General features: G+C 37.8%; 1 protein-coding gene across 2 annotated transcripts in view; it reads right to left on the bottom strand.

Annotated features, from left to right (window-relative positions):
* Positions 1-1258: 1258 nt before the first annotated feature.
* The window catches only part of LOC110040987 (inositol 1,4,5-triphosphate receptor associated 2-like), a 28890-nt gene continuing 9195 nt past the window's right edge, over positions 1259-20953 (bottom strand). For both annotated transcript variants that reach the window (XM_089298971.1, XM_089298975.1), the window contains 34 exons: positions 20658-20727; positions 19853-19937; positions 19338-19408; positions 18849-18913; positions 18459-18511; positions 18011-18061; positions 17753-17830; positions 17369-17425; positions 16674-16724; positions 16047-16111; positions 14567-14684; positions 13947-14135; positions 13750-13845; positions 13450-13538; positions 13027-13064; positions 12800-12887; positions 11829-11913; positions 11713-11747; positions 11317-11356; positions 11071-11117; positions 10796-10836; positions 10626-10708; positions 9300-9401; positions 8436-8531; positions 7333-8030; positions 6937-6964; positions 6373-6444; positions 6177-6245; positions 5626-5661; positions 5330-5425; positions 4697-4865; positions 4321-4364; positions 3568-4010; positions 1259-2672 (listed from right to left, as the gene is read on the bottom strand). In XM_089298971.1, coding sequence (XP_089155097.1) covers positions 2459-2672; positions 3568-4010; positions 4321-4364; positions 4697-4865; positions 5330-5425; positions 5626-5661; positions 6177-6245; positions 6373-6444; positions 6937-6964; positions 7333-8030; positions 8436-8531; positions 9300-9401; positions 10626-10708; positions 10796-10836; positions 11071-11117; positions 11317-11356; positions 11713-11747; positions 11829-11913; positions 12800-12887; positions 13027-13064; positions 13450-13538; positions 13750-13845; positions 13947-14135; positions 14567-14684; positions 16047-16111; positions 16674-16724; positions 17369-17425; positions 17753-17830; positions 18011-18061; positions 18459-18511; positions 18849-18913; positions 19338-19408; positions 19853-19937; positions 20658-20727 — 3662 coding nt within the window. In that variant the 3' untranslated portion in view covers positions 1259-2458. The remainder of the gene's footprint in view (positions 2673-3567; positions 4011-4320; positions 4365-4696; positions 4866-5329; positions 5426-5625; positions 5662-6176; positions 6246-6372; positions 6445-6936; positions 6965-7332; positions 8031-8435; positions 8532-9299; positions 9402-10625; positions 10709-10795; positions 10837-11070; positions 11118-11316; positions 11357-11712; positions 11748-11828; positions 11914-12799; positions 12888-13026; positions 13065-13449; positions 13539-13749; positions 13846-13946; positions 14136-14566; positions 14685-16046; positions 16112-16673; positions 16725-17368; positions 17426-17752; positions 17831-18010; positions 18062-18458; positions 18512-18848; positions 18914-19337; positions 19409-19852; positions 19938-20657; positions 20728-20953) is intronic.

The following is a 20953-nucleotide window of genomic DNA, read 5'->3' as shown; positions in this document are numbered from 1 at the left end:
TCGTCCTTTGAGCGAAGCCATTTGGCTGTGAGAAACTAAATAAAAGAGATTTTAAACTCCTTAGCCGATGTTTCTTTCGTCTTTGTATTTCGCTTTACTCGCTAAACTTAAAATTTGGCAGACCACAGAGTCGTACTCTCCCCAGACCTTTTCAGTCACGGCAGCCGTAGTAGCACCAGCCGTAGTAATTCGCTTAAACTCCCTAGTGTTTAGTTGGTACAACGCGATTGGTCAGTTTCAAAGGCATCACGTACCAAACCATTTTAGAGCACAAAGATACTGTGTCCTTCGAGGCACGTCCGAAATTACCACATTATTCAAGATTTAATGCTACTAAGGAAACAAGAAAAGTCGCAATCCTCAAAAGAACTGCCCTCCTCAGCATCTTCGTTTTCTTCAGATGTTTTGAGGTCAGGTTCGCTCCTCGCTCGTTTGTACAAGCAGGGCAGTAGTCACAAATATGAATGTATTTATTTGTGTGACTGGTTCAGCTGGCAGGCTGAAAATGAGGTGGGCGGATCTCTATCGAAGGGTAAAGACTGATTCACGAAGTGAAACATTACACCTTCCAAATGAGATATTTCTCCATCCTGTATTTCTTACAGCTTTCTTTCAGTGTTAACCAGAATATGATTGGTCAGTTTTCACTGGATGTTACCACAAAGCCGATTTGTCTAATATTGTTCACTTCACTGAGACACGTTCGAGCGAGCTGTACTGAAAGGAAGTTCATAATGCAGCGATTGTTAGTACTCAAATAAATCTTGTCCCTTCATGGCTTAAATGCTGTCATTTCTTTCGTGTCAGTGCCTTAGTTACGAGGCTGGAACTTTGGTGCGGAGAGGTTTCTTTTGAAATGGAGGGAAAGATTGACTAATTGACCCATGACACCTCATATCTTCCCGTTTTTAACGAGATCGCGTCACGCTATTGACGTCTTGTGTTACACGCTGTTTCGAGAATTGACACGTAAGCCAAAGCTAAACAGGAACAGAACATGCCAAGCAAGCGGGGGGATTTCAGCTCCTCTTTTTTTTGTCAACATACCCAGCAGTATTTGACAGTACAGTGAAACGTACCTTTTAGCCGAATGGTTAACTGCGCATCTATCGATGCCCATAACGTACACTCAGTCACCAACATCAACAATGCCAAACTTAATTCCGCTAAGTATTAAAGCAAGAGATGTATATGTGCATGTATCAGTTACCATCTTTGGATAATGACAACTAAATATAAATAAACGAATTAGCACTCCTGAAAACGCACAACTGTTTATTCAATAAATTAATGCCACGAACTAATATTAGTGAATCGGTATCTAATAGTAGCTCTGATTTTTAAAATAGTTAACTGAGTTTGGAACAAGTCTCGGGGTGCTAAATGCGTACTGAACACAATCACTGAACTATAAATGTGAAATCAAAGTCGTCATGTATGTGACCGTGAGTTTCTCTATAATAAAGAAAACATTGTAAATTTTCACTAACAGAAGACTGCTACGTGCTAATATGCTGAGGCAAGTTAAAACTACACCTGCTCCCAGAACAGCGCAACACAGAGAGTTACATCTCTCGGTAGGAAGTAGAGACCTGCGGTGTTTAGAGTGAGATGTTCCTACGAATAAAATGGCCTACATGTGGTTTGTAAGTGGTCAATGAGAATGGTCTATGCGAATAACCTACAGGCTCTTCCAGGAGCACTGTTACAAAACGAACATCGTGAAGGTCATGAAGCTGACATTTAAAACGGCTTAGCGTGTCAGCAAGATGGCTGAACCACAGGAAACACTTGTCATTTCACATTTTCATGAAACATTCAAACACTGACTGAAATGGCTTAGCAGAGTGATTTTGCGACCCACTGGATCGTAGTTTACATTAGTCTCTTTTCACCTGTAGAACCACAGGCAAAAGCTAGCTCGTTACAAACTGCATAAAACAACGGGAGATTTAAGCGTTTTATAAAACAACGATAGCACAATTATCTATAATGTCTAACTTAATTGCTCAACTAGCAAAATTCATAGTTGTATAAAATCTGCAATTACATGCGATATATAAATATATTTAACCTCTTCTTAATAAATCATTGCGGTACATGGTATCGTGCGCGAGCATTATCCTGAGGTCTAGTATAGCGATGAAGTTGTGAAAACTGAGGGACAAAATTGCGTGTAAAAACGATGGAGGAATGTGATTGTTGTAACTGTCATAAAAACCTTCTGCACTATATATAACACATCTCATCACGTCAGTAATTTTACAACTTTCCAGCTTTGCTGATATACTATTTACTCTCTCTCTCTCTCGCTTATTCTGATTATTTAGACAACCACATACTTTAGATTTCCTTGTATATATTATTATCAAACATTACTAACAGCTAAGGAAAATATAAATAATTTCTTACATTTATAATGTATTCTGTGACTGACTTCAAAGTTAACCTTAACTCTTTAATTAGGTGGTTTAAGATAATAAATAACTTGTCCAACGGGCTCCAACAGTTCACGTATTCTTGCTAAAATAGAGTATCTGTCTACCATGACGCTGCTGTGCCTGTTCACGATGGTTATTCCAATCACCAAAACCACCAACAAGATGATGACAGAAACCGTAAACCTGAATGCAGCTGTTAAACATCTCCAGCACACACCTGGTCTCTTGGCTCTGAAAATAATTTAATAGAGTATTCAAATAAGGGAGGGCAGTTTGCCATACAATTCAAGGAAATATAAAACAAAAATAAATTACAACTGTTTAAAGAGGAAGCCACATCAGCCTTAATTAGCAGGTTTTCATGCGGGCCTTCTACATTGGTCGGAATGGAATTTGGAGATGTTGGTTTTTGTGGAGGAAGGAAAACCGGAGACAAACCATGGGAGCAAAGCGAGAACTAACAAACTCAACCCACATATGGCACCAGGGCGGAATCAAACCCGGGCCACATTGGTGAGAGGCGAGCGCTCTCACCACTGCGCCAGCCCTGCTCCCCAGTAGAAATAGATTTCTTTATTGACTAACTCCAAATCTGTCAAACTCAACCATTTCACTCCCTGCGAGAGGGTTGATTTAGAAGGTTCGATCAGTCTTGATTAGAACTGTCGCACGCAACATGCTAAAGACATGCTTCCTAACTTAATTCTGGTTCCGTCCACGAATAATCTGCAACTCAGTCTATTGACCCACAGGGCCTTTCCTAACGGTTCCAGTCCGAAACCGCTCCCATTTCCGGTCTCGAGTAAACCGACCTGATCCAGTTATGTCTGGACCGGAAGCATTTGGGACTGATTTCGTTTGTTATGTTGTGTCGTAACCTCGTCGCATGTGACAGCTGTAGGCAAAAATCGCTCTGTCTAAATTGGCCGTTATTCTTCTTGCAACTTTGCAAATTACTGAACACTCTGTCAAAGAAAATAAAATCCCAATTTATCTCAAGATAGCAGTAGAAATAAAGACACCGGAACTTTTCTCACAGGTAGAATTCAAAACAAAAGTCAGCCGCCAACGTTCGTAACTGAAAGTAGGAAAATCTATCAGTTACACAAAAAGAGTCTCTACTTACGTTGGCTGCACTGAATCTTCTTCTGACTCGAATTCTCCGCCTTCACTTTCATGCTCACTGGATTCCTTGATTTCATCCGAATCTGGAGATGCTGATGAATTATCTTCAGGAGCGACCTGCTCTTCCTGTTCCGCTTCTCCCTCGTCTGTTTCCTCCTGTGTATCTTTTGTGTCTTTTTCTCCCTCGGAACCACTGACAACTACTTCTGGAACATCGTTTGTCTTGTCTTCTGAGGTGCTCTCAGTCAAAGAATCAGTTTTCACTGTAGATGGCTCTACAGCCCGGGGCAGCGAAACTCCTGAAGCCTCTCTTTCTTGTCTGTTAGCTTCTGTACGACGCCTAAAGCTTCGGAGAGCTTCCTTGGCACGCATTGAGGTAGTGTGAAAGGCCATGACGAAGTTAAGAAGGCTATTTTGTTTTGTACCATCGCCTCCTGCTTCAGGCTGAAACAAAAGAATGCCAATCTTGAAAAATTCTCCTCATGTTGTTGATCGTGACAAGAAGAATGTACAAGCTAGCACAGACTTTGAAAGAGATTTTAAAAATTTCGTGACAAGAACAGTAAATAAAATAAAGGAAGAACATTGAAGGAGTGTGAGAAAAATGGTACCGAAATGAACCAGAGACCTATCATTCTGTTGAACTTAAAGAGTAGAATGGTTGGCAAAATAAAATAAGACAAACTGATAGACAAGTAAAGTAAACAAAACAGTCTTTCCAAATTTCTGGAAAGATACCAAGAAGTATTCTTACTTGACGAGTATGGGAAGATGAAGGACCGTCAACCCTCTGAGAATCTAAACATTGCAAATAAATAAAAACACATAAACCAATAAATAACCAAACAAATACATGAATAAATAAACAAATAAATAAATGCCGGAATTGGTGACTGATGTGGAAGCAATAAAAAGTGCCGTTATAGATGGGGAATAAGTTGTAACCTTCACAAACTTCTTGAATGATACACCAAAAAGCGATACAGTAGATAATCATTTTTACAGCACGAAGAGCATGTAATTTGAATTTTCTTTTGTTGATTTATTACAATCAGTAACTGCCAAGGGATTGTTTTTCCAGTTTTGTTTGTGAGATTGACAGCCAACATTTATTCCAACGTTATTATTACCAAGTCTGGTAGGTCCATTAGCTAATGTTCCAGCTGTCACGGGTTCATCAGCAACTAATCTTTCCTTCAGACGCAATTCATTTAGGTCTTCTCGTACACGCTCCAAATGTCGCGTCAAGTTCTCGGCGTGGCTTATCATGACCTCCACTCCGGATGACATGCGAGCTTCCTACATAAGCCAAGTTAAAACAAAGTCAGGTTACGTAAAGGAAACATTACTAGCAACTTATCGTGCGACAAAGTTGAAATGCAAGTTGAAAAGTGTTCTTGCTAGTTGGAAATAGAAGCAACCTGTATGTTGCGCTAAGCAGACACAAGTGCCACAAAGTTGTCATAACGTGACACACGGGTAATACAAGTTACAAGAAAATGTTGCCAGCATTATTTTTCCTTGAGTTACTTTTCTACAATACACCAAACGTTCTTCAAATCGGGGGAAACCGCACATCAATATATGGACTGTTTCAATCATTAAGTCTATCGGGGAACAAGATTGGAGAAGATTGATACCGACAACGTCCTCTTCATAAACGTTTAGGTTAAAGGTTCTCAGATATTCTATAAATGAGTCAAGTGAGTTACGTGCCACCTTTATAGATAGTTATTTTAGTTGTTAACCTCAGTATAGCTAACCTGTTGAACACAACCATGTTGTTCTGTTTGAGTTGACACCCGTTGTGAAGACTTCTTTATTACTTCTACTTGAGACTTCAATACCGACAACATATCCTGTCATAAAAACGTTCGCCATTAATCTAATTATCCGGTCGCTACTTTATAACAAGCAGTATAGCGCTTGACGTTACGTGCGAGATTTTACCGCAGTTAATTATAACGAAGATTGTGTTTAGACCAAAAATATGTTACTCCAGACCAACGCTTTTTTTACGAAGGAAGTTTACAATTTCTGCCTCCTTTCCACGACGTACCTGCATATCCTTAGTAAAACACATTTGTTCAAACTCCTATAAAATTAAAAAAAAAAAAAACACACGAAAGAGATAAGAACAAACGTGAGTGTCACTACCGTTATTCACATATTACAAAAAACACTGAACGATATTCAAAAACACAAAGCGAATTTAAAACGTTTTTTTAAGACTTCTTTGCATCTCACTGTTTGTTGACTACTAAGATAGCACTGTAACGATTAAAACTTGACACGCATGTTGAATGTAAGGATCTAGCTCACTGTTTCATTCCTGGAATGAATGGGTAAGATGTCTTTTTACAAAGTACCTTACGGACTTGACAAGAAATAAGATACCGAAGCAGAGTCAATGTTTTAGCGATCACCGTGACAAGTTTTGGACGCTGTCACGGCGTTTTTCTCAAGTGAATGTGACGGGAATCGATTCACTTGATAAAGACGCTGTGACAACGTAGAAAGCTTGTGATCGCCAAAAAATATGACTCTGCCTCGGCATCTTGTTTCTTATTATGTCAACTAGAGTCTGGAAGCAATATTTTTACTCGATACCTTAAGGACATTTGACATGCTTTCCAGCTCTTTGTTCATGTTGGATTCCGCCTTATCTCTGGCTCGAGCCTGTACGCAAAACGTAACAAAAAAAAAAAAAACAAGGATGAAGTAAGTAATTGCAATGCCTAAATAGATAGTGACATTGTAGCTATCAGTAAAGGCCACGAAATCAATTCTCCTACAATCAGTTTACCTGAATTTCCAGTCGTCGGTTGAGTGTATCTTGATCTGTTTGGAAAGCTAACACCAGAGTCTTGAACTGTTTCTGTTCAGAAAACAAAATAAACCAAAATGACACTTACACATACACTAATTGTCAAACAGGTACCAGTGAAGGTGAAATATTTATCTCCTGCTTATGTTTTTGACCAAGTAGAGCCAGACTTGTCATCAGCCACACCAACCCAATTCAAAAGTTATATATCTATCTATCGGAAAAAAAAAAAAAAAAAAAAAAAAAAAAAAAAAACTCCCCATAAAAACAACAAAATACCCGAAGGCTTTCAAAGAAATACATGGATGTATGGAAAAAAATACGAATTTTTGTTTTACGTCTCTCTTTACGTTTCGGTTGAAATTTCATAGTAGGTCCAAAACAATACCAGCGAGAAGATTGCAGTGAAAGAAAAGAACCCGCCCACTGAATTTATAGGTACATGCCAATTGGCATTTCTTCCTATTTTGTAATGGTGCAAAGCCGTCTTATGACGTTAGTTATCAAAGACACCAATAGGCTGAAAGACTCACTGCTCTTTACCTCGATTTCTTTTTCACTTGGAGCTGGCCTGTAGACAAATAATACGTGAACTTGGTCAAACAAAAAATATTGGTAAAGTACACAACCAATAATACGACAATCATTACGTTTTACAAATGCACCTTTCGCTAAAATTGAAAACTAACCAAGAGATTATGATCATAGTCTCTGGAACTAACAAGTGCCACGAAAAGTTTAACCCTTCATCGAATCTCCTTATGGGCAAAGACGCAGAAATAGAAAACCCCGTTTTCACTCTTACTTAGAAGAAACAAAAACAAAACAAAACATATAAATAAGATTTGTCATTGAATTTATAAGTCTAAATGCAATAGGTGAGACTGACAAAATAGGTATATACATAACTTATTGACTCCCAAGATAAGCACACCTTACCTGACACGTAAGGACACTCCATCCACAAAATTCTTGCTTCCAACTGAACTTTCTAATGCCATGCTTGTTTCACTCGCGTAAGAATCAAACTCTTCCGGTATTTTAAATGCCACAGAGAGCTTCTTTCTCCATAACTTTGTGGCAGACCTCTCTTTGTCGACAGCTAGACTCGTTTTACCAGAGCCTGAATCCTCTGATGAAGGTTTATCAGTCTTACTTTCCTTTTCTATCGTCCTGATTTCTGGAACTTGAGACTCCGTTACGCCTGATTTTCGTCGTCGGTTTTTCCCGTCAGTTGGAGTATCTTCGTCAGTAATCGTCGCTTTATCGGCAACACTAATCTGTCTCTCGATCAACTCGATTTCCCTTAGAAGGTCCGTTTGTGAGCCTGTCGTTACGAAATCCTTTAATTCTGTTTGACTACTCGACGTTGTCAATTCTCGACCAGTATTTTCAACAAGCTGTAAAAATTTACCACTAGGTGATTCAGAAGTACCATCTACTTCATGTCTACCACTTTTTGGACTTAAAGAGTCACTGGAGAGAGAAGAAGATCGCCGCTTATACAAGTCATTGCTCAACCAACTTTCAGTGGCTTGTTCTTTCTGATGGACCATAGTAACCTCTTGATAAGTAGGGTAAATTTTCTCTTCAAACTCATTCACAGGCTTTCCATCTGGAGAGTCTCTTCCGACGCCCTGAAAGTGCAGGTGTAAAGCAACTAAACCACAATTACTGAGGAACACATAAAGTGACTAGGAGTATAACCGCTGCTCCAATTGGATCGGACACCAGTCCATCAGAGCTTTCATCCCCTACCCTATCCCACAGCATTAATATTTCGACTATGCCCACTTAAATAATTTAAAAGCCCTTAATAATGTTCAATTATAGAGGAATAGCAGGGGCTTAAAATCAGCGATTGACGACTACCAAGCCATGCAGTGAAGAGTATTAAGGACATCAGGGTATGCTATCTTCGCCAAGAGCCAAGTTTTGTAACAGGACTGGCCAACAAAGTACCAAACACACTTTGGTCTTGTATCTAATTTAAACCTTGTTCATTGAAAGTAACTGAAATTAGAAAAAAGAAGCCAACAAACCTGTATCCTTCTGCTTGTATCAGACTGTGAAACATAATCATACAACTTTGTCCTCACCATGTGACCAGTGATACAAGGCGACGAACAACGGGGTGACTGAAAAAAATCCAAACATTGAGTGAACAGATGACGAAAACGACGCAAGTAGTTACAAAACCTACCGTACAAAATGAGAAAAAAAAAAAAAAAAAAAAAGGAAAAGGAAAGGAAAGAAAGAAAGAAAACAAGCTACAGCATATTACAAGTGTAAACAAGCGCAAAACGGTAAGGGATAGACCACAGCACACTTTTTTTTTTTATCGGAACAAATTGCTTTTCCGGCCGAGGGTGAATATTCTTATTTTTCTGCCGATTTAAGGCTGAAAATATTCTTGTGAATATTCTTAGATTATAGCGTATGACATTCTGTTTTGGAATGTATTTGGTGTCTGGATGGTGTTAAAGTAATTTTGAAGCCAGCCTGCAGGCATCAAAGCCTGATATGACACACATAACTTCTTGCAAAAATATTATTGGCATCAACCGTGCGGCTAGTTCTGTTTTTGTCGCTTTTTGGCTAGTTTTGCCGTTTACAGAAAGGGAGAATTTTATACGGTTCAGTTAAAAACATGTAATTGCATTGTATTTACAAATTTTCAACACACAAAATCACATTCTTTTCAAAATCTTAGCCTCGAGTTTATTCTTAAAATTTCGAAAACTTCAGCCTCGATATTCTTATAAACTATATTAATATTCTTATAAAAAAAAAGTGTACACATTTTTACTGCTGTTTCTAAACGGCATAGCAAGTAACGTTCTATACTGAAATCACCGCAATAATTATACAGTATGCATTTGAACTGAGTATGCTGAAAAGAGTACCTCTCTACTTCTGTTGAGAACCTCTGTATCATTGTTAGGTATTGCCTCAAATATTTCCTTCAGCTCATCTGAGTGCCTTGAAACTGACAGCTGAATAGACTCCTGTTTGGCAATGGCAGAAGTTAGATCACAAGTTGACTTACACGGTAACATATGTAAGTTGATACATGTACAAGTGGATATATACTAAAAGATCATATGTGTGAACTGTGGAGAAAGATATGAAGACATGATTGATCATCGCAGATATTGCACAACTTACATTGTAAGCAGCTGTGAAATTAAAGCCTCGGAAAAAAATTCATCACAGCTTAAGTTGTTTATATCCCTGCGATGAGGAATGATGTGTTCATATGTAAGTTGATATATATTTTCAATACAGCCCCCGACATTTCGTAGGAGTTTTCGTTTCCTCCAGAATTCGAGAGCTGTAATAGCACGTAAGGCTGGTTTCCATATGATCGCAGACGATCGTGGATCGCCAATCGCAAACGATCGCAGAGCCGACTGTTGCTTACATTTCGGACAGTGTCAAAATTACACGCGCGTTGTGCTGGCAGGAAAATCGCAGCAAACAATATGGCGGACGTCAAGGAGGAAATTTTGCTGCAAACAAATTGATTTCTTTTTTTAGTCAACCTATTTTGAAATTCCCTTGGCACTGCATCTCGCCCCGATCCAGAAGGTAGCGTTTTCAATCGCTTCAGATAACGACCACACGCAGTTCTTATGTTGCGGAATTTGACCTCCGCCTCAGCCGCCGATAAATTAAGTTTCTCCCCGATTTTTTCCCATTTTTTTTGTTTTTGTCTTTGAAATCTTTACTGTTACGGTGGTAAACGCACTCATATCGCGCAACTTCCTCCATAAATTTCTCGTTAGTAATATTACACTGTTCAATGCCAGCCATGTTTACAACAAATAAGCGGTTGCTTTGTTGCTAGGCGTTGAATCATGGGTCGGAATTCAAAATATTATGGGATACGTTTCGATCACAGATCGCAGAACTTTGGTTTCCATATGATCGCACGATCGCAATTGATCGCAGAAGATCGCAGAAGATAGAACATGGTTCTATCTTCTGCGATCGTCTGCGATCACGATCGCAGGATCGCAGACGATCGCAGGATCGCAGACGATCGCAGAAGTGTGTTCCCACATGATCGCAGACGATCGCAGAACTTTTTGCGATCTGCGATCAGCGATCCGCGATCGTCTGCGATCATATGGAAACCAGCGTGTAGTTACTGAAGGGCTTCACTACACGGTGATTTTAATGACTTGCTCTCAAAAATACCGTTGTAAAGGGGGAAACGCGACACTCACCTCTAATGTTGAAGTTCTTCTCTTTTCCATATTAAGCTGCGACGTCGTTTTTACCAATTCACTTTCCAGTTCTTTTATTCTCACTTTAAGAAGCAAAGCACAACAAAAGTAGATGTTTAACACTCTTGTAGCTAAGTATCGAGTATGAAATGAATACATCGTATGATTACCTAACAAAATTGTCTGCTGACTTTCCAACTCATCTTGGCTTCTGTAAATACAACCAATCAACAAAAAATTGCGATTATTCTATTACACTAAATTTGTGTTATACAAATGATAATTTGAGAGTCTGAAAATGTTCAATAACGTTCTTTTAACAAAGTAAAAGGCACAAATCTCTTGTCTTTTGTGACTAGGATATGCACACCTTAAACTCTACACACCAACCCAAGCATGAAAACAGTTTGTTATCTACACTACATGAAACCTAGCACGCCCTTACTTTCTAAGTTTCACAAGTTCATCTTCCAGTGTTGAACTTAAAAGTTTCTGAAAAAAAGAAAAACGTCATGAGAGTGAAGAAAATCAACAAGTAAGACTCAACTGTGATTATGTAAACATGTATTAATTTTCTTCACATGGCAGCTGTTCACGTGTATTAACAACGAATTACGACTGGCGGATGCATTCAATACCCAGAGTAGCAACTTGCCTCATTGTCAACAGGTGTAAATAATGATACCTTTACCTCATTTTCCAGAGATCTTGTAAGACTTTCTTTCTCGTCCCTGATTTTAAATGGGGAAAAGGTTTCAGTTGCAGTTTAAACCCTTTGACCAGTAACTGGCCGCACTAATTAACTCGACTGATCTATGGTTTGGCCCACAAAAATGTGGCCGTTATTTAAAACCAGATGGCTCAAAGGCAGAGTGGTTTCCATTGTCAAAACAATCGTTTTCCCTTTTACCTAAGGAAAGGTCAAATTTTTAAGTCTTGCAAGCTTATAAAGTAGCCCAGACAATATTACAGAAGGGGTTCCATTCACATCTAGGTTAAGTGGCAGCCTGAAGTGATTCAAAGGGAAACACTTAAAATACCTTGCTACAAAATTATATCAGTTACAAACAGTTCTTTTCAAACTTACCTAGTTTTAAACAAATCCGAAGTGACTGCTGATAGCTGTGGGATAAAATTCAATATTTTGTAAGGTACAAGAATTTACTGGATAAATTAACGACATCCATTACACTGCACATTTACCTGCTGTTCAAGAAATCCCAATTTTTCACTCTGCTGTGTGACAGTTTTCATGTCTTGTTCATGTTTCCCCTCAAGCTCCAACATTCTAAAAGAAATGTTTTACATAAATCTTTGGGAGGAACATTTAACACTTAATGCCTGGCCCCGAGGGGAACAGTGAATTTGTTTCCCGAGAATCTCAATGTTTCCCGAGACGAAATTTGTTATATAGCAAAACAGATGGGTCAAACCGGTGGAAAACAAATAATCACTTTATTGACAATTGACGTGCAACAGCGGTCAACATTTCGCGGGTAACAGTGAACTGTTTCCCGTTTGACGTCATAGTATTCGCTATGTTGCTCGCTCGTGGCATTTGGCGGGAAACAGTTTCATTGTTAGATGTCATGTGACCATGAACTAGCCGATAAATGGGCGCGAAGTAGCGGGAAAAACGCCAGCTATATAACAATAAGCACTTGTGACTGGCCCCGCGGGAGACAGTGAGTTTTGTTTCCCCTCGACCTCAATGTTCCCCTCGGCGACCTCCCAACTCAAAGTAGAAAAAAACTGCGAAGAAATCGTTTGCTTTACGCCGACTGGCTCACAAATTTGCCGGCGCGGTTTCAAGGAGCACGACCTGATCACGTGCGAGTCGAAAGTTCATGTTGTTGTTTCCCTAGGGAGTTAGTGAGTTTTGTTCGCCCTAGAGAGTTGGTGAGTTTTGACCCACGACACGTGACACGTTTTACTCCAATCGGAAAACGTATTTGAGTTGGGGGTATAACAAAGCGATTTAGTTACATTTATTTCCTATTATTTCCTCCTGATGGGTTTATCCCTTTGCAGATTACAAAATGTAAATATCGATGTGAAACATTTTATACATGTTTGCAAAATTTTCTTGTGACTGATTTACTGGAGCCAGGGAGCAGATCCAGAATTTGGAAAATTTACTGCGATGATCATTCTTCACTTCCAGTCACTCTTACCTTGTACTCATTTCGTCATTACAAAGAGACATTGTTCCTAACTTTTGATAAGCTTTACTTCTCTCCTCAAAAAACTGCTTGTTCTCTTCTGTCGGGTCAAAACAAAACAAAAAAGGTTGGGTGACAGACCAAAAATTAATTGCTGTTCCTTAGTTAATGCGACTTCAAACGAACGGAAAGAATGAGATGTGCAAATTCAAACAACGGCACTGTTTACATTAACTAACCTTTAAGCTTTTTCACAGTAGCTAAAAGTTTCATGGTCCTACACAGGTAGAAACAAAGTACATTCTCATTGAAATTTATTTTCAAAATAAAGATAATAAAATACATAGAACTCAATAACTGAAAAATGTGCAACAGCTTTTTGTAGTGTGATTCCAGCTCCTAAATAAAGTTGTGAGTACACACGCTACAGGATATTTCGTTTTTTGGTTTCTACATAAGGTCCTATAAACTGCTTTATTTACAATTATACACACATTCAAACCAATCGTTTATACGTGCACATGTATCTATTTATTTATAGTACATGTAACATGGCAATAAAAGCAAAGTGCAGTTACTCTAATACAATAACCACAATACATGTAAGTAAAGACTAGCATTTAACAGAGCAGCGAAGCATTTCTGTATTTCACAAAACGTACCTCTTCTCTGCAGCTCTCTTTTTTGCACAGAGAGTTGACACTCTGTCAGCAAATGTATCCAGCTCTTGGGTTAACTGCTCCCTTAGAACCTAACAGTTCAAAGAAGTACACATGATCATGCACAAATAAACCCACAATGTATCAAAATCACTTGCCATGTTAAAACTAACACAGTCAAATCCTGTTACATGTAGTTGTAATTCTTCAAGGGTCATAAAAAGTACTTGGTAAAAAGAAATCTTCTTGGCACCTGTAACTGTCTTATCAACAGACAGATATGACAACAAACATCTTTATTACCTCCTGTTTGTCTTTAACTTCTACACTTCTGTCCAGTGCTGCTAATTCATCGATCTGTTTCAGAGCCCTTTCTTTCTTCTCATTGAATTCATTCGCCTTGAAAAGAGAAAGTTAAGCAAGTCAATAATTGTAAACGTAAAGTTGAGAAAGAGATATTGAATTTAGAAGATGTACACATGCAACTGCAATACACATACCAGTTGTGTTGCTGTTATACTGTATTTTTCAAAAGTGGCATTTGTACTGGTTGAGTCTATTGACAATCCAGACAGCCATGATTGATCCAAGTCAGTCAATGACGTATCCACCTCATTACCATCCAGGCTATCATTCAAACTGAATTGACCACCCACCATTGGAGAAGGAAGACCCTTGGTTTCACTGGTCTGCATGAAAATCAATTAAAAATGTATTTGCTGTACCCACTCTGGCATTTTTTTTTTAGGTGCATTTAGCTTGTCTGGGGTGATTCCTGGAGTCTAATTAAGAGGTATCAGAGTCTAATTTTGTGGGCATAGCTCAAGACTACATTACATTTTGTCTTTTTTTAAATTTTAAGAGGTTTCAATTTTCAAATGATTTATTTTCTTATTTTAGCTTAATTATCTAAAGGACACCAGGATCAGAGTCAGCCTCTCCAACCACCCTATACTGCACTCTACTGTCATTTTGTCAAAAATAACAAAAAGATGGAAGGTCAAATAAATAACCTTGTTTACTTTTATTCTGTAGGAAACAAACCATGAGTGGAAGTATTGTACAAAACTCTTTATACATGTAGCTCATCCCTTAACATTTTACATGTTCATTCGTTTACCTCTTGGGCTTGGAGCTCCTGCTGCAGAGAAGACTGCCGAGCAAATGGTGTGCTAGTTAAAGCTGGTCCATTTTGAACCAACTGACTCTTTTCTGCAGACAGATCGCTTCTTTTATGTCTATAAAGCAAATGGTAAATAATATGTAAATCAGGTGAGCACAGTGGACCTCCTTCAGAATGGTAAGTTCTTTTCAGCATAAATTCTTAGGAGATTAGAAAGGTGTTCTATCTTAACTCCTTGATTATCAAGCCATTTTACAACCTCAGTCCAGATTATTAGAATAGTGACAAGAAATAAAAAAGTGCTCCAAGGATTCGCTCATTTCACCACAAAAGGAACATGCCGGAGATGGAATAATACCTATTTTTGCTTAAAAAGAATTTGTTACCAGACACCTGTTAAGTTATTTATACTGAAGTTCCCGCGATTTTGTGTCCAAGGAAGTGCAAAATGGCAAGCTGTAAATCTCTTTCCATTCTAGAACGTCAATGATAAAAAGGGTATTAAAATTCAGTTGGGCAGTTGGTGGAGTGACGATTCTATTTCGAAGTTCCGTATAGATAGTCTTTGAAACCACTGTTTCTATTAAAACATTTTTCCTACCAAAACTTAACTTAATTTCATGATGCAAATTGAAAGGCTCGTCACTGACTATAGAAACAGACGTGGTTAATGATTTACACCATTCAGCTGGTAAGGCATCGAGTACAGAAATAAGTCTGAAGATATTTAATGGCAAGATGTTTAGTTCTCTCAACTTTTCATTACTTTTGACAATATACTCATTGTTATCAGAGATTAGATCTCCCATTCTAAGATTTCCTTTTTCTGCGAGATTTCTAAAATACACAGATTTGCCTCCAATAGAAATAAATTTATTGTTCCATACAATAGCTTTTGAAAGATCTTGTCTATTTTGATCCTGTAAACTGATGCGATTTGCTGCAGAGCATTTTGCGAAACTTTTAAAGCAGTCTTCGTAAAATGCTGGAAGCTTTATACATGCAGGCAATTTCTTCAAATCAAAATCGCAATGTAAGATAAATTTACCTCCAACAGGTTCAAGATAATGCAGAAGAATTTTTTTCCAGTTGCTCGCTTGCCAATTTCTTGCAACAAAGAACTCTCTGAGTTTCTATTATAGAATCTAAATGTGGAGCTTTAAGTCCCCCATCTTCAATGTTGCTGATAAGAGCAGAACGTTTGATTTTATCCTTTCCCTTCCAGGTAAAATCAAAGATAACTTTGTTCACGTCTTTCACAAATTCCTTATTTACTGATATCAAGCTCGCACGATATAGGAAAATAGGAATGATAAGGGTTTTGACAATTTGAATTCTTCCGATAGATCAGATCCCTCCACCTCCAGATTCGTAGTTTTTGTTGAATTGAATTCATTAATTCATCAACATTCAATTTTTGTTTAGCTCGGAAAAAAAGGAGCTGGGTGCCATTAAAAACTAAAACTTGGAGATGTACCTGAGTAAGTCCTCTTCCAGTTGAAAAATACGATTTTGTAATCTGCCTTTTTCGCATTTTAAAACCTGGGGAAAAGAAAGAAGCAACAACATATTTACATTAAGCTAGACAAAGGACCTTATTTTTCTGTTCAGCCAGTTTGCAAAGTAAGGTCATTTGTAACACTGTAAGCAGGAGCAGAATTTTTTGCTTCAGCCAAAATTGTACCAGAGTGTAACTTGAATTTGTTTTCATTCTCATTATTCCTTCCAAATTGTCTCTACATAGTGTATTGTGGCCTGTACTCTGTGAAAAAGGAAATTTAATGAAATAATGCTCAATTGAATACTGCACCATAGTTCCTAGGGGGTCTTACAGACTGACCAACGCTGTTACCGTGCAATGGCTAGCCAACTATTAACATACTGTGCACGCATGTAGATGAAACAAAAGTAGAGACTCAACTCAGGTTGGTACCCTGGAGTATTATTGTTACACTTGTTTAACAGTATACCCTGTACATGTAGATTTATTACTACTGAAGTATAAACTGAATATTCGAAAAATGATACAAAAAAAAAAATTCATTACATTATTAAGGTACTAATAAAGCTACACTATGTCCACTGCACAACATACACATTGTACCTCATTTGCTGATGCCAGACCTGCAATCATTGAAGAGTTTGTAGATGATTCCTGTAAAGAGAAACATGAGTTACAGACTTCAGAAAAAAATGCTCATTGAAGCACATAAATACGTAACAAAGTCAAAATAAATCAGTAAAACAAACCAAACAGAAACAGAGACCAACAATATGTGGTACAGTTCAAGTTTCACAACCATATACAGTAAAAAACTGGGCTTCTATAGACCGTCGTTGCTTAACTGGCTGCTACTGAGAGATTACTTGAGCAGTTGGAATGCACTTTACAAATTAGTAGCCATAACCATTGTGGTGAGGTGGCTGTAGTGCATGTAGAGAGGTTAAATAATAGTAGACATATGGGCCATCTGCTGGGCCGAAACAAGTGGCTTTTTTAGAGTGGTGACCCTTAGTGAAGGTTCATAGATCTGCAGTTCTTATAATAATTATGACTTGGTTAAACCTCCCTCGATACATGTACATGTAAGTTGACAGAATGTTTTTATTTGGTGACTTGCAGCACCTCTGGTCCCAAAATGTTACGACTGTACAGCCTGTAAGTCAGAGTACAAAGACATATTTACACATGTACTGTACATGTAGAAACTGTGGTTTTATCCCTTCACTAACATTGAGCACTTTCAATCAATCACTCTTTCATTTACAGGAGCATGCAAAAAGCAGGAACTAATGTACCTTAGCAATCATGTCATTTTTAACTCCTTGAATCTCTTGGAGATCACTACAATATTGCTACCATGGAAATAAGAAGTTGAAATCACACTGTTATACAGGACTTGTTTAAAACCAGCAATACTGATCACTTTAACCATGATCTGATCTGAGAATAGTAACTCCCTCATGAATCTACCTAAATGATCATATAGAGCTTATAGTGATTCACACGTTTGGAGAAGGAACAATGTAATAATTGTTACTTCTATGACAGTGGGAATCACAAGCACACAGTGGGTCATTCAATGTTTTAAGAGTACGACTGTTAGCTAGAAATTCAAGTGAGAGCAAAAGTATCCTAGTTGTTTATTTTAAAATGCACATATTTGTACAGGCATGTGTTACCTTTTGTTCAGCTAAATCAGTAATAAGTCGTTTTCTTTCTTCCTCAAGTAGTTCTATTTGAGCTTGAGTCTCCAGAAGCTGGGAGGTACAACAAAAGTGTACCATAATGTAATTGACTCTACATACTGTAATTATAGCAATGTACATAATTGGATATTTTCACGTAAACTGACCATCATCAAAGGCCTACAAACACATGTACATTATACAGTTGGTATGCACAGTTACGGTGAACAATTGAGCAAGTTATTTTCCTACCTTTTCTTCAACCTCATTTATATTACTTTCATATAAGGTATGCTCTTTCTCCTAATAAGAAAGAGGCAGAGAAGGAAGAAGTTAGTAATGGACCTGATAAAATTAGGTAGTATTCTGCACTTGTATACATGTATGCAAACTACAAAATATTAAAGTGAAAGTTTTTAAAAGTAATTATCATGGAACCAGGCAGCTGATGCATGCAGTTCGATTTCCTTGTACATGTACATTTACTTGATTACTCAGAAACTACTTTTGAGGAAAGCGGGCAGCAAACTCAGGTGAGGTCCAGCCAAGCACAAGAAAATGAATTTTACCAGTCACCTGCTCTGCCAATGAAATCTTAAATTAGTTAAATAGGGTATACATATGCACAATGAGAGAACCAAAGCGTGACATCATGAAGGACACTGCTACAAACTGTATATATTAACAGGACTCCACTCACCAGCTGTGCAATTTTTGTTTGAAGGTGCTGATTTGCCTCCAAAGCATCAGCAACTGGTTAAAGAATCAAATAACAAGTTCTTAGTATGTAAACATAATTCAACAAACATACATGGATCAATTACCAGGACAAATGAGAAGCAAATACTGTTGATCACCGAAGCAAATGAAGGTCTATTCAGGATTAATGTCAAAGAAAGTTTGTCACATAATATTCTTGGGACATGACACTTAAATTTGCATGTAACCAATACTCTTGACACATGTAACATAAAAGATCTTATATTTGCAACTATTCACAGAAAGGTGTTGAATTAATTCATACATGTACACACCTGTGTACACTGCTAAACACAATAATAATTTCAAAGTAATGTAGGTTGTCACTAACCTGCTTGTCTTAACTCTGCATTTTCTTTATCGTTTCCCTTGCTCTTTTCAATGATCAGCTGAGAACTAAATTATAGCAAAAACATGGCTTTCTTCCCACTTCATTTACTGCAGAGTTTTACAAAGTACATGTACTTTTACACATGCAGACCCTTACTAACAGTAAATTGCTAGACATACATGTACAAGTAACAAGTGTAACTGGAAATAACAGTTCAGCAACATAAAGAGTAGAGCTTCAAGAGACCATAAATACTTGGCTACAGAAATATATATGTGAATTATAAATAAACTTTAAACAACTTGCTTCCCAGTTTATCAAAATTTCATGATAGAACCAGTTACAATATGTTTTTACGTGCCTTTTATTCAGATTGGGAGTATGATCACACAAAACAAAAATATATCATTATACACCCAATCTTAAACATGCACATGTTTGTAAGGGTCTAACATTACACAATGCGAATGCACATGAAATGTGCATCACCTTCTCAACTGCTTTCGTAGACCCTCTATTTCTGCAGTAAGTTGGCTGTTTGCTTCCTCTGTACTTTCCATCTATAGCAAAAGGGTAACAATAACATCAATTGAAAGAACACTCTACAAATATGGCATTATTTGATTAATTTGGATAACAATGTACATGTATATACAAGTCAATGTATGTGAGCTTCCTTAACTTTAACATAGTACACAAGTCATATACATGTACATGTATTTCTACATACAAATTCCGAGTCTCTTATATCAGAGGCAAATTCACATGAGTTCCCTATAAATGGTAGGAAACACAGATGGATTCCATTTATTTAACAACTTTGAAATGCTTCAAGATTTACAGAATACAGTCATTATTATATTATTAATATTTGTTAATCATGATTTGACTGACTTATAAGTGAACTTCTTTACTGTACCGTAATGAGCTTGATTTTACTTGCCACAGATACAATGTACTTATGGCTCAGCTTGTATATTACATGCAACTACATGTACATTTACCTGGGCCTGTATAACATTGTGCTGCTCTATTAGGCGCTTGTTATTGAGCTGAAGAGTTTCAATGGTATTAATCAGCTCACTATCCCTACAGAAAGAGAAATGACAGTACTTAGTACATGCACATGCAACTATAAGCTGATATAGTGATTATGGGAGGTTTTTTGCCACAACAAGAACTTATTGTTGGAAAATCTATCTTTTACATAGCAAATCACTATAAATAAGTCTCCCTTATACTGGGAGTTCAGGGCCTGGGTATGTTCCTGCCAGGATCATCCAACACGTTGTGCAAGAACAAGTTTACCCACATTGTTTAGTCATGTTTTTGTTCAAGAACTCATTTGTTCTATGACCACTGCTGTCAATAAGAGCCAGCATCCACTAATTGTCTACGGTGAGTATTCTGTCATGAATTTCCAACTAAACTGTATAATGTTGGGTTTGTTCAAAATGGACCCTCTAAAGGAAGCTGATACTGAACTGCTCTCTTGCTCCCTGAAGTATACTGCACCAGAGCAGCCCCCTTCTTCAAGTCTTACTAAAGGCACCGACCTGTTGCTTCTATCATTTCCTGGTAGCTATTAAATGCCTACCACTTTAATCTGTGGTGCAACAGTGTTGGACCTAGCAGTCTTGTTGCTGGCACACCATAAATTACTATCCCTACCCAAGGACTACAAGATCAAAGGACCCAGCTTAGCAAGTCACCTCCACCTGGAAAAGTTGCTTTAAAAACCACACAAGTTTGGTTGTCTTCAAAATAGTGTACTACTGAAGCTAAGTTCTTGGCAAAAAGTCGACTAACCAATCTCTGTCTGAGGATTGTCCTCCTAGACCCTCAACACTGTCTGAACTTTGATTTGGTGTACTTGTTACTGCAATGATATTAAAAAAATTAGTCAAGAAAGTAAACACCACACTTAGTGACCTAGAAACAAACTTAAACCCAGCAGTAAATCCACTAGCTCCAGGCTATCATGCACAACTTTCTTTGCAGGCTGCCTGTGATGAACAAACATCAATTCCACCAGGAGTAACAACACTCAAGTCTCTACGTTATAGAAACTGGAATAAGCTCCAGCATTGTGAACCTGAGTCTAA

Source organism: Orbicella faveolata, unplaced genomic scaffold, assembly GCF_042242905.1.
Source record: "Orbicella faveolata isolate gen_17 unplaced genomic scaffold, um_ofav_v1 contig_1, whole genome shotgun sequence".
Lineage (NCBI taxonomy): Eukaryota > Metazoa > Cnidaria > Anthozoa > Scleractinia > Merulinidae > Orbicella > Orbicella faveolata.
The sequence above is the reverse complement of the archived record's forward strand: the minus strand, read 5'-3'. Positions and strand labels throughout refer to the sequence as shown.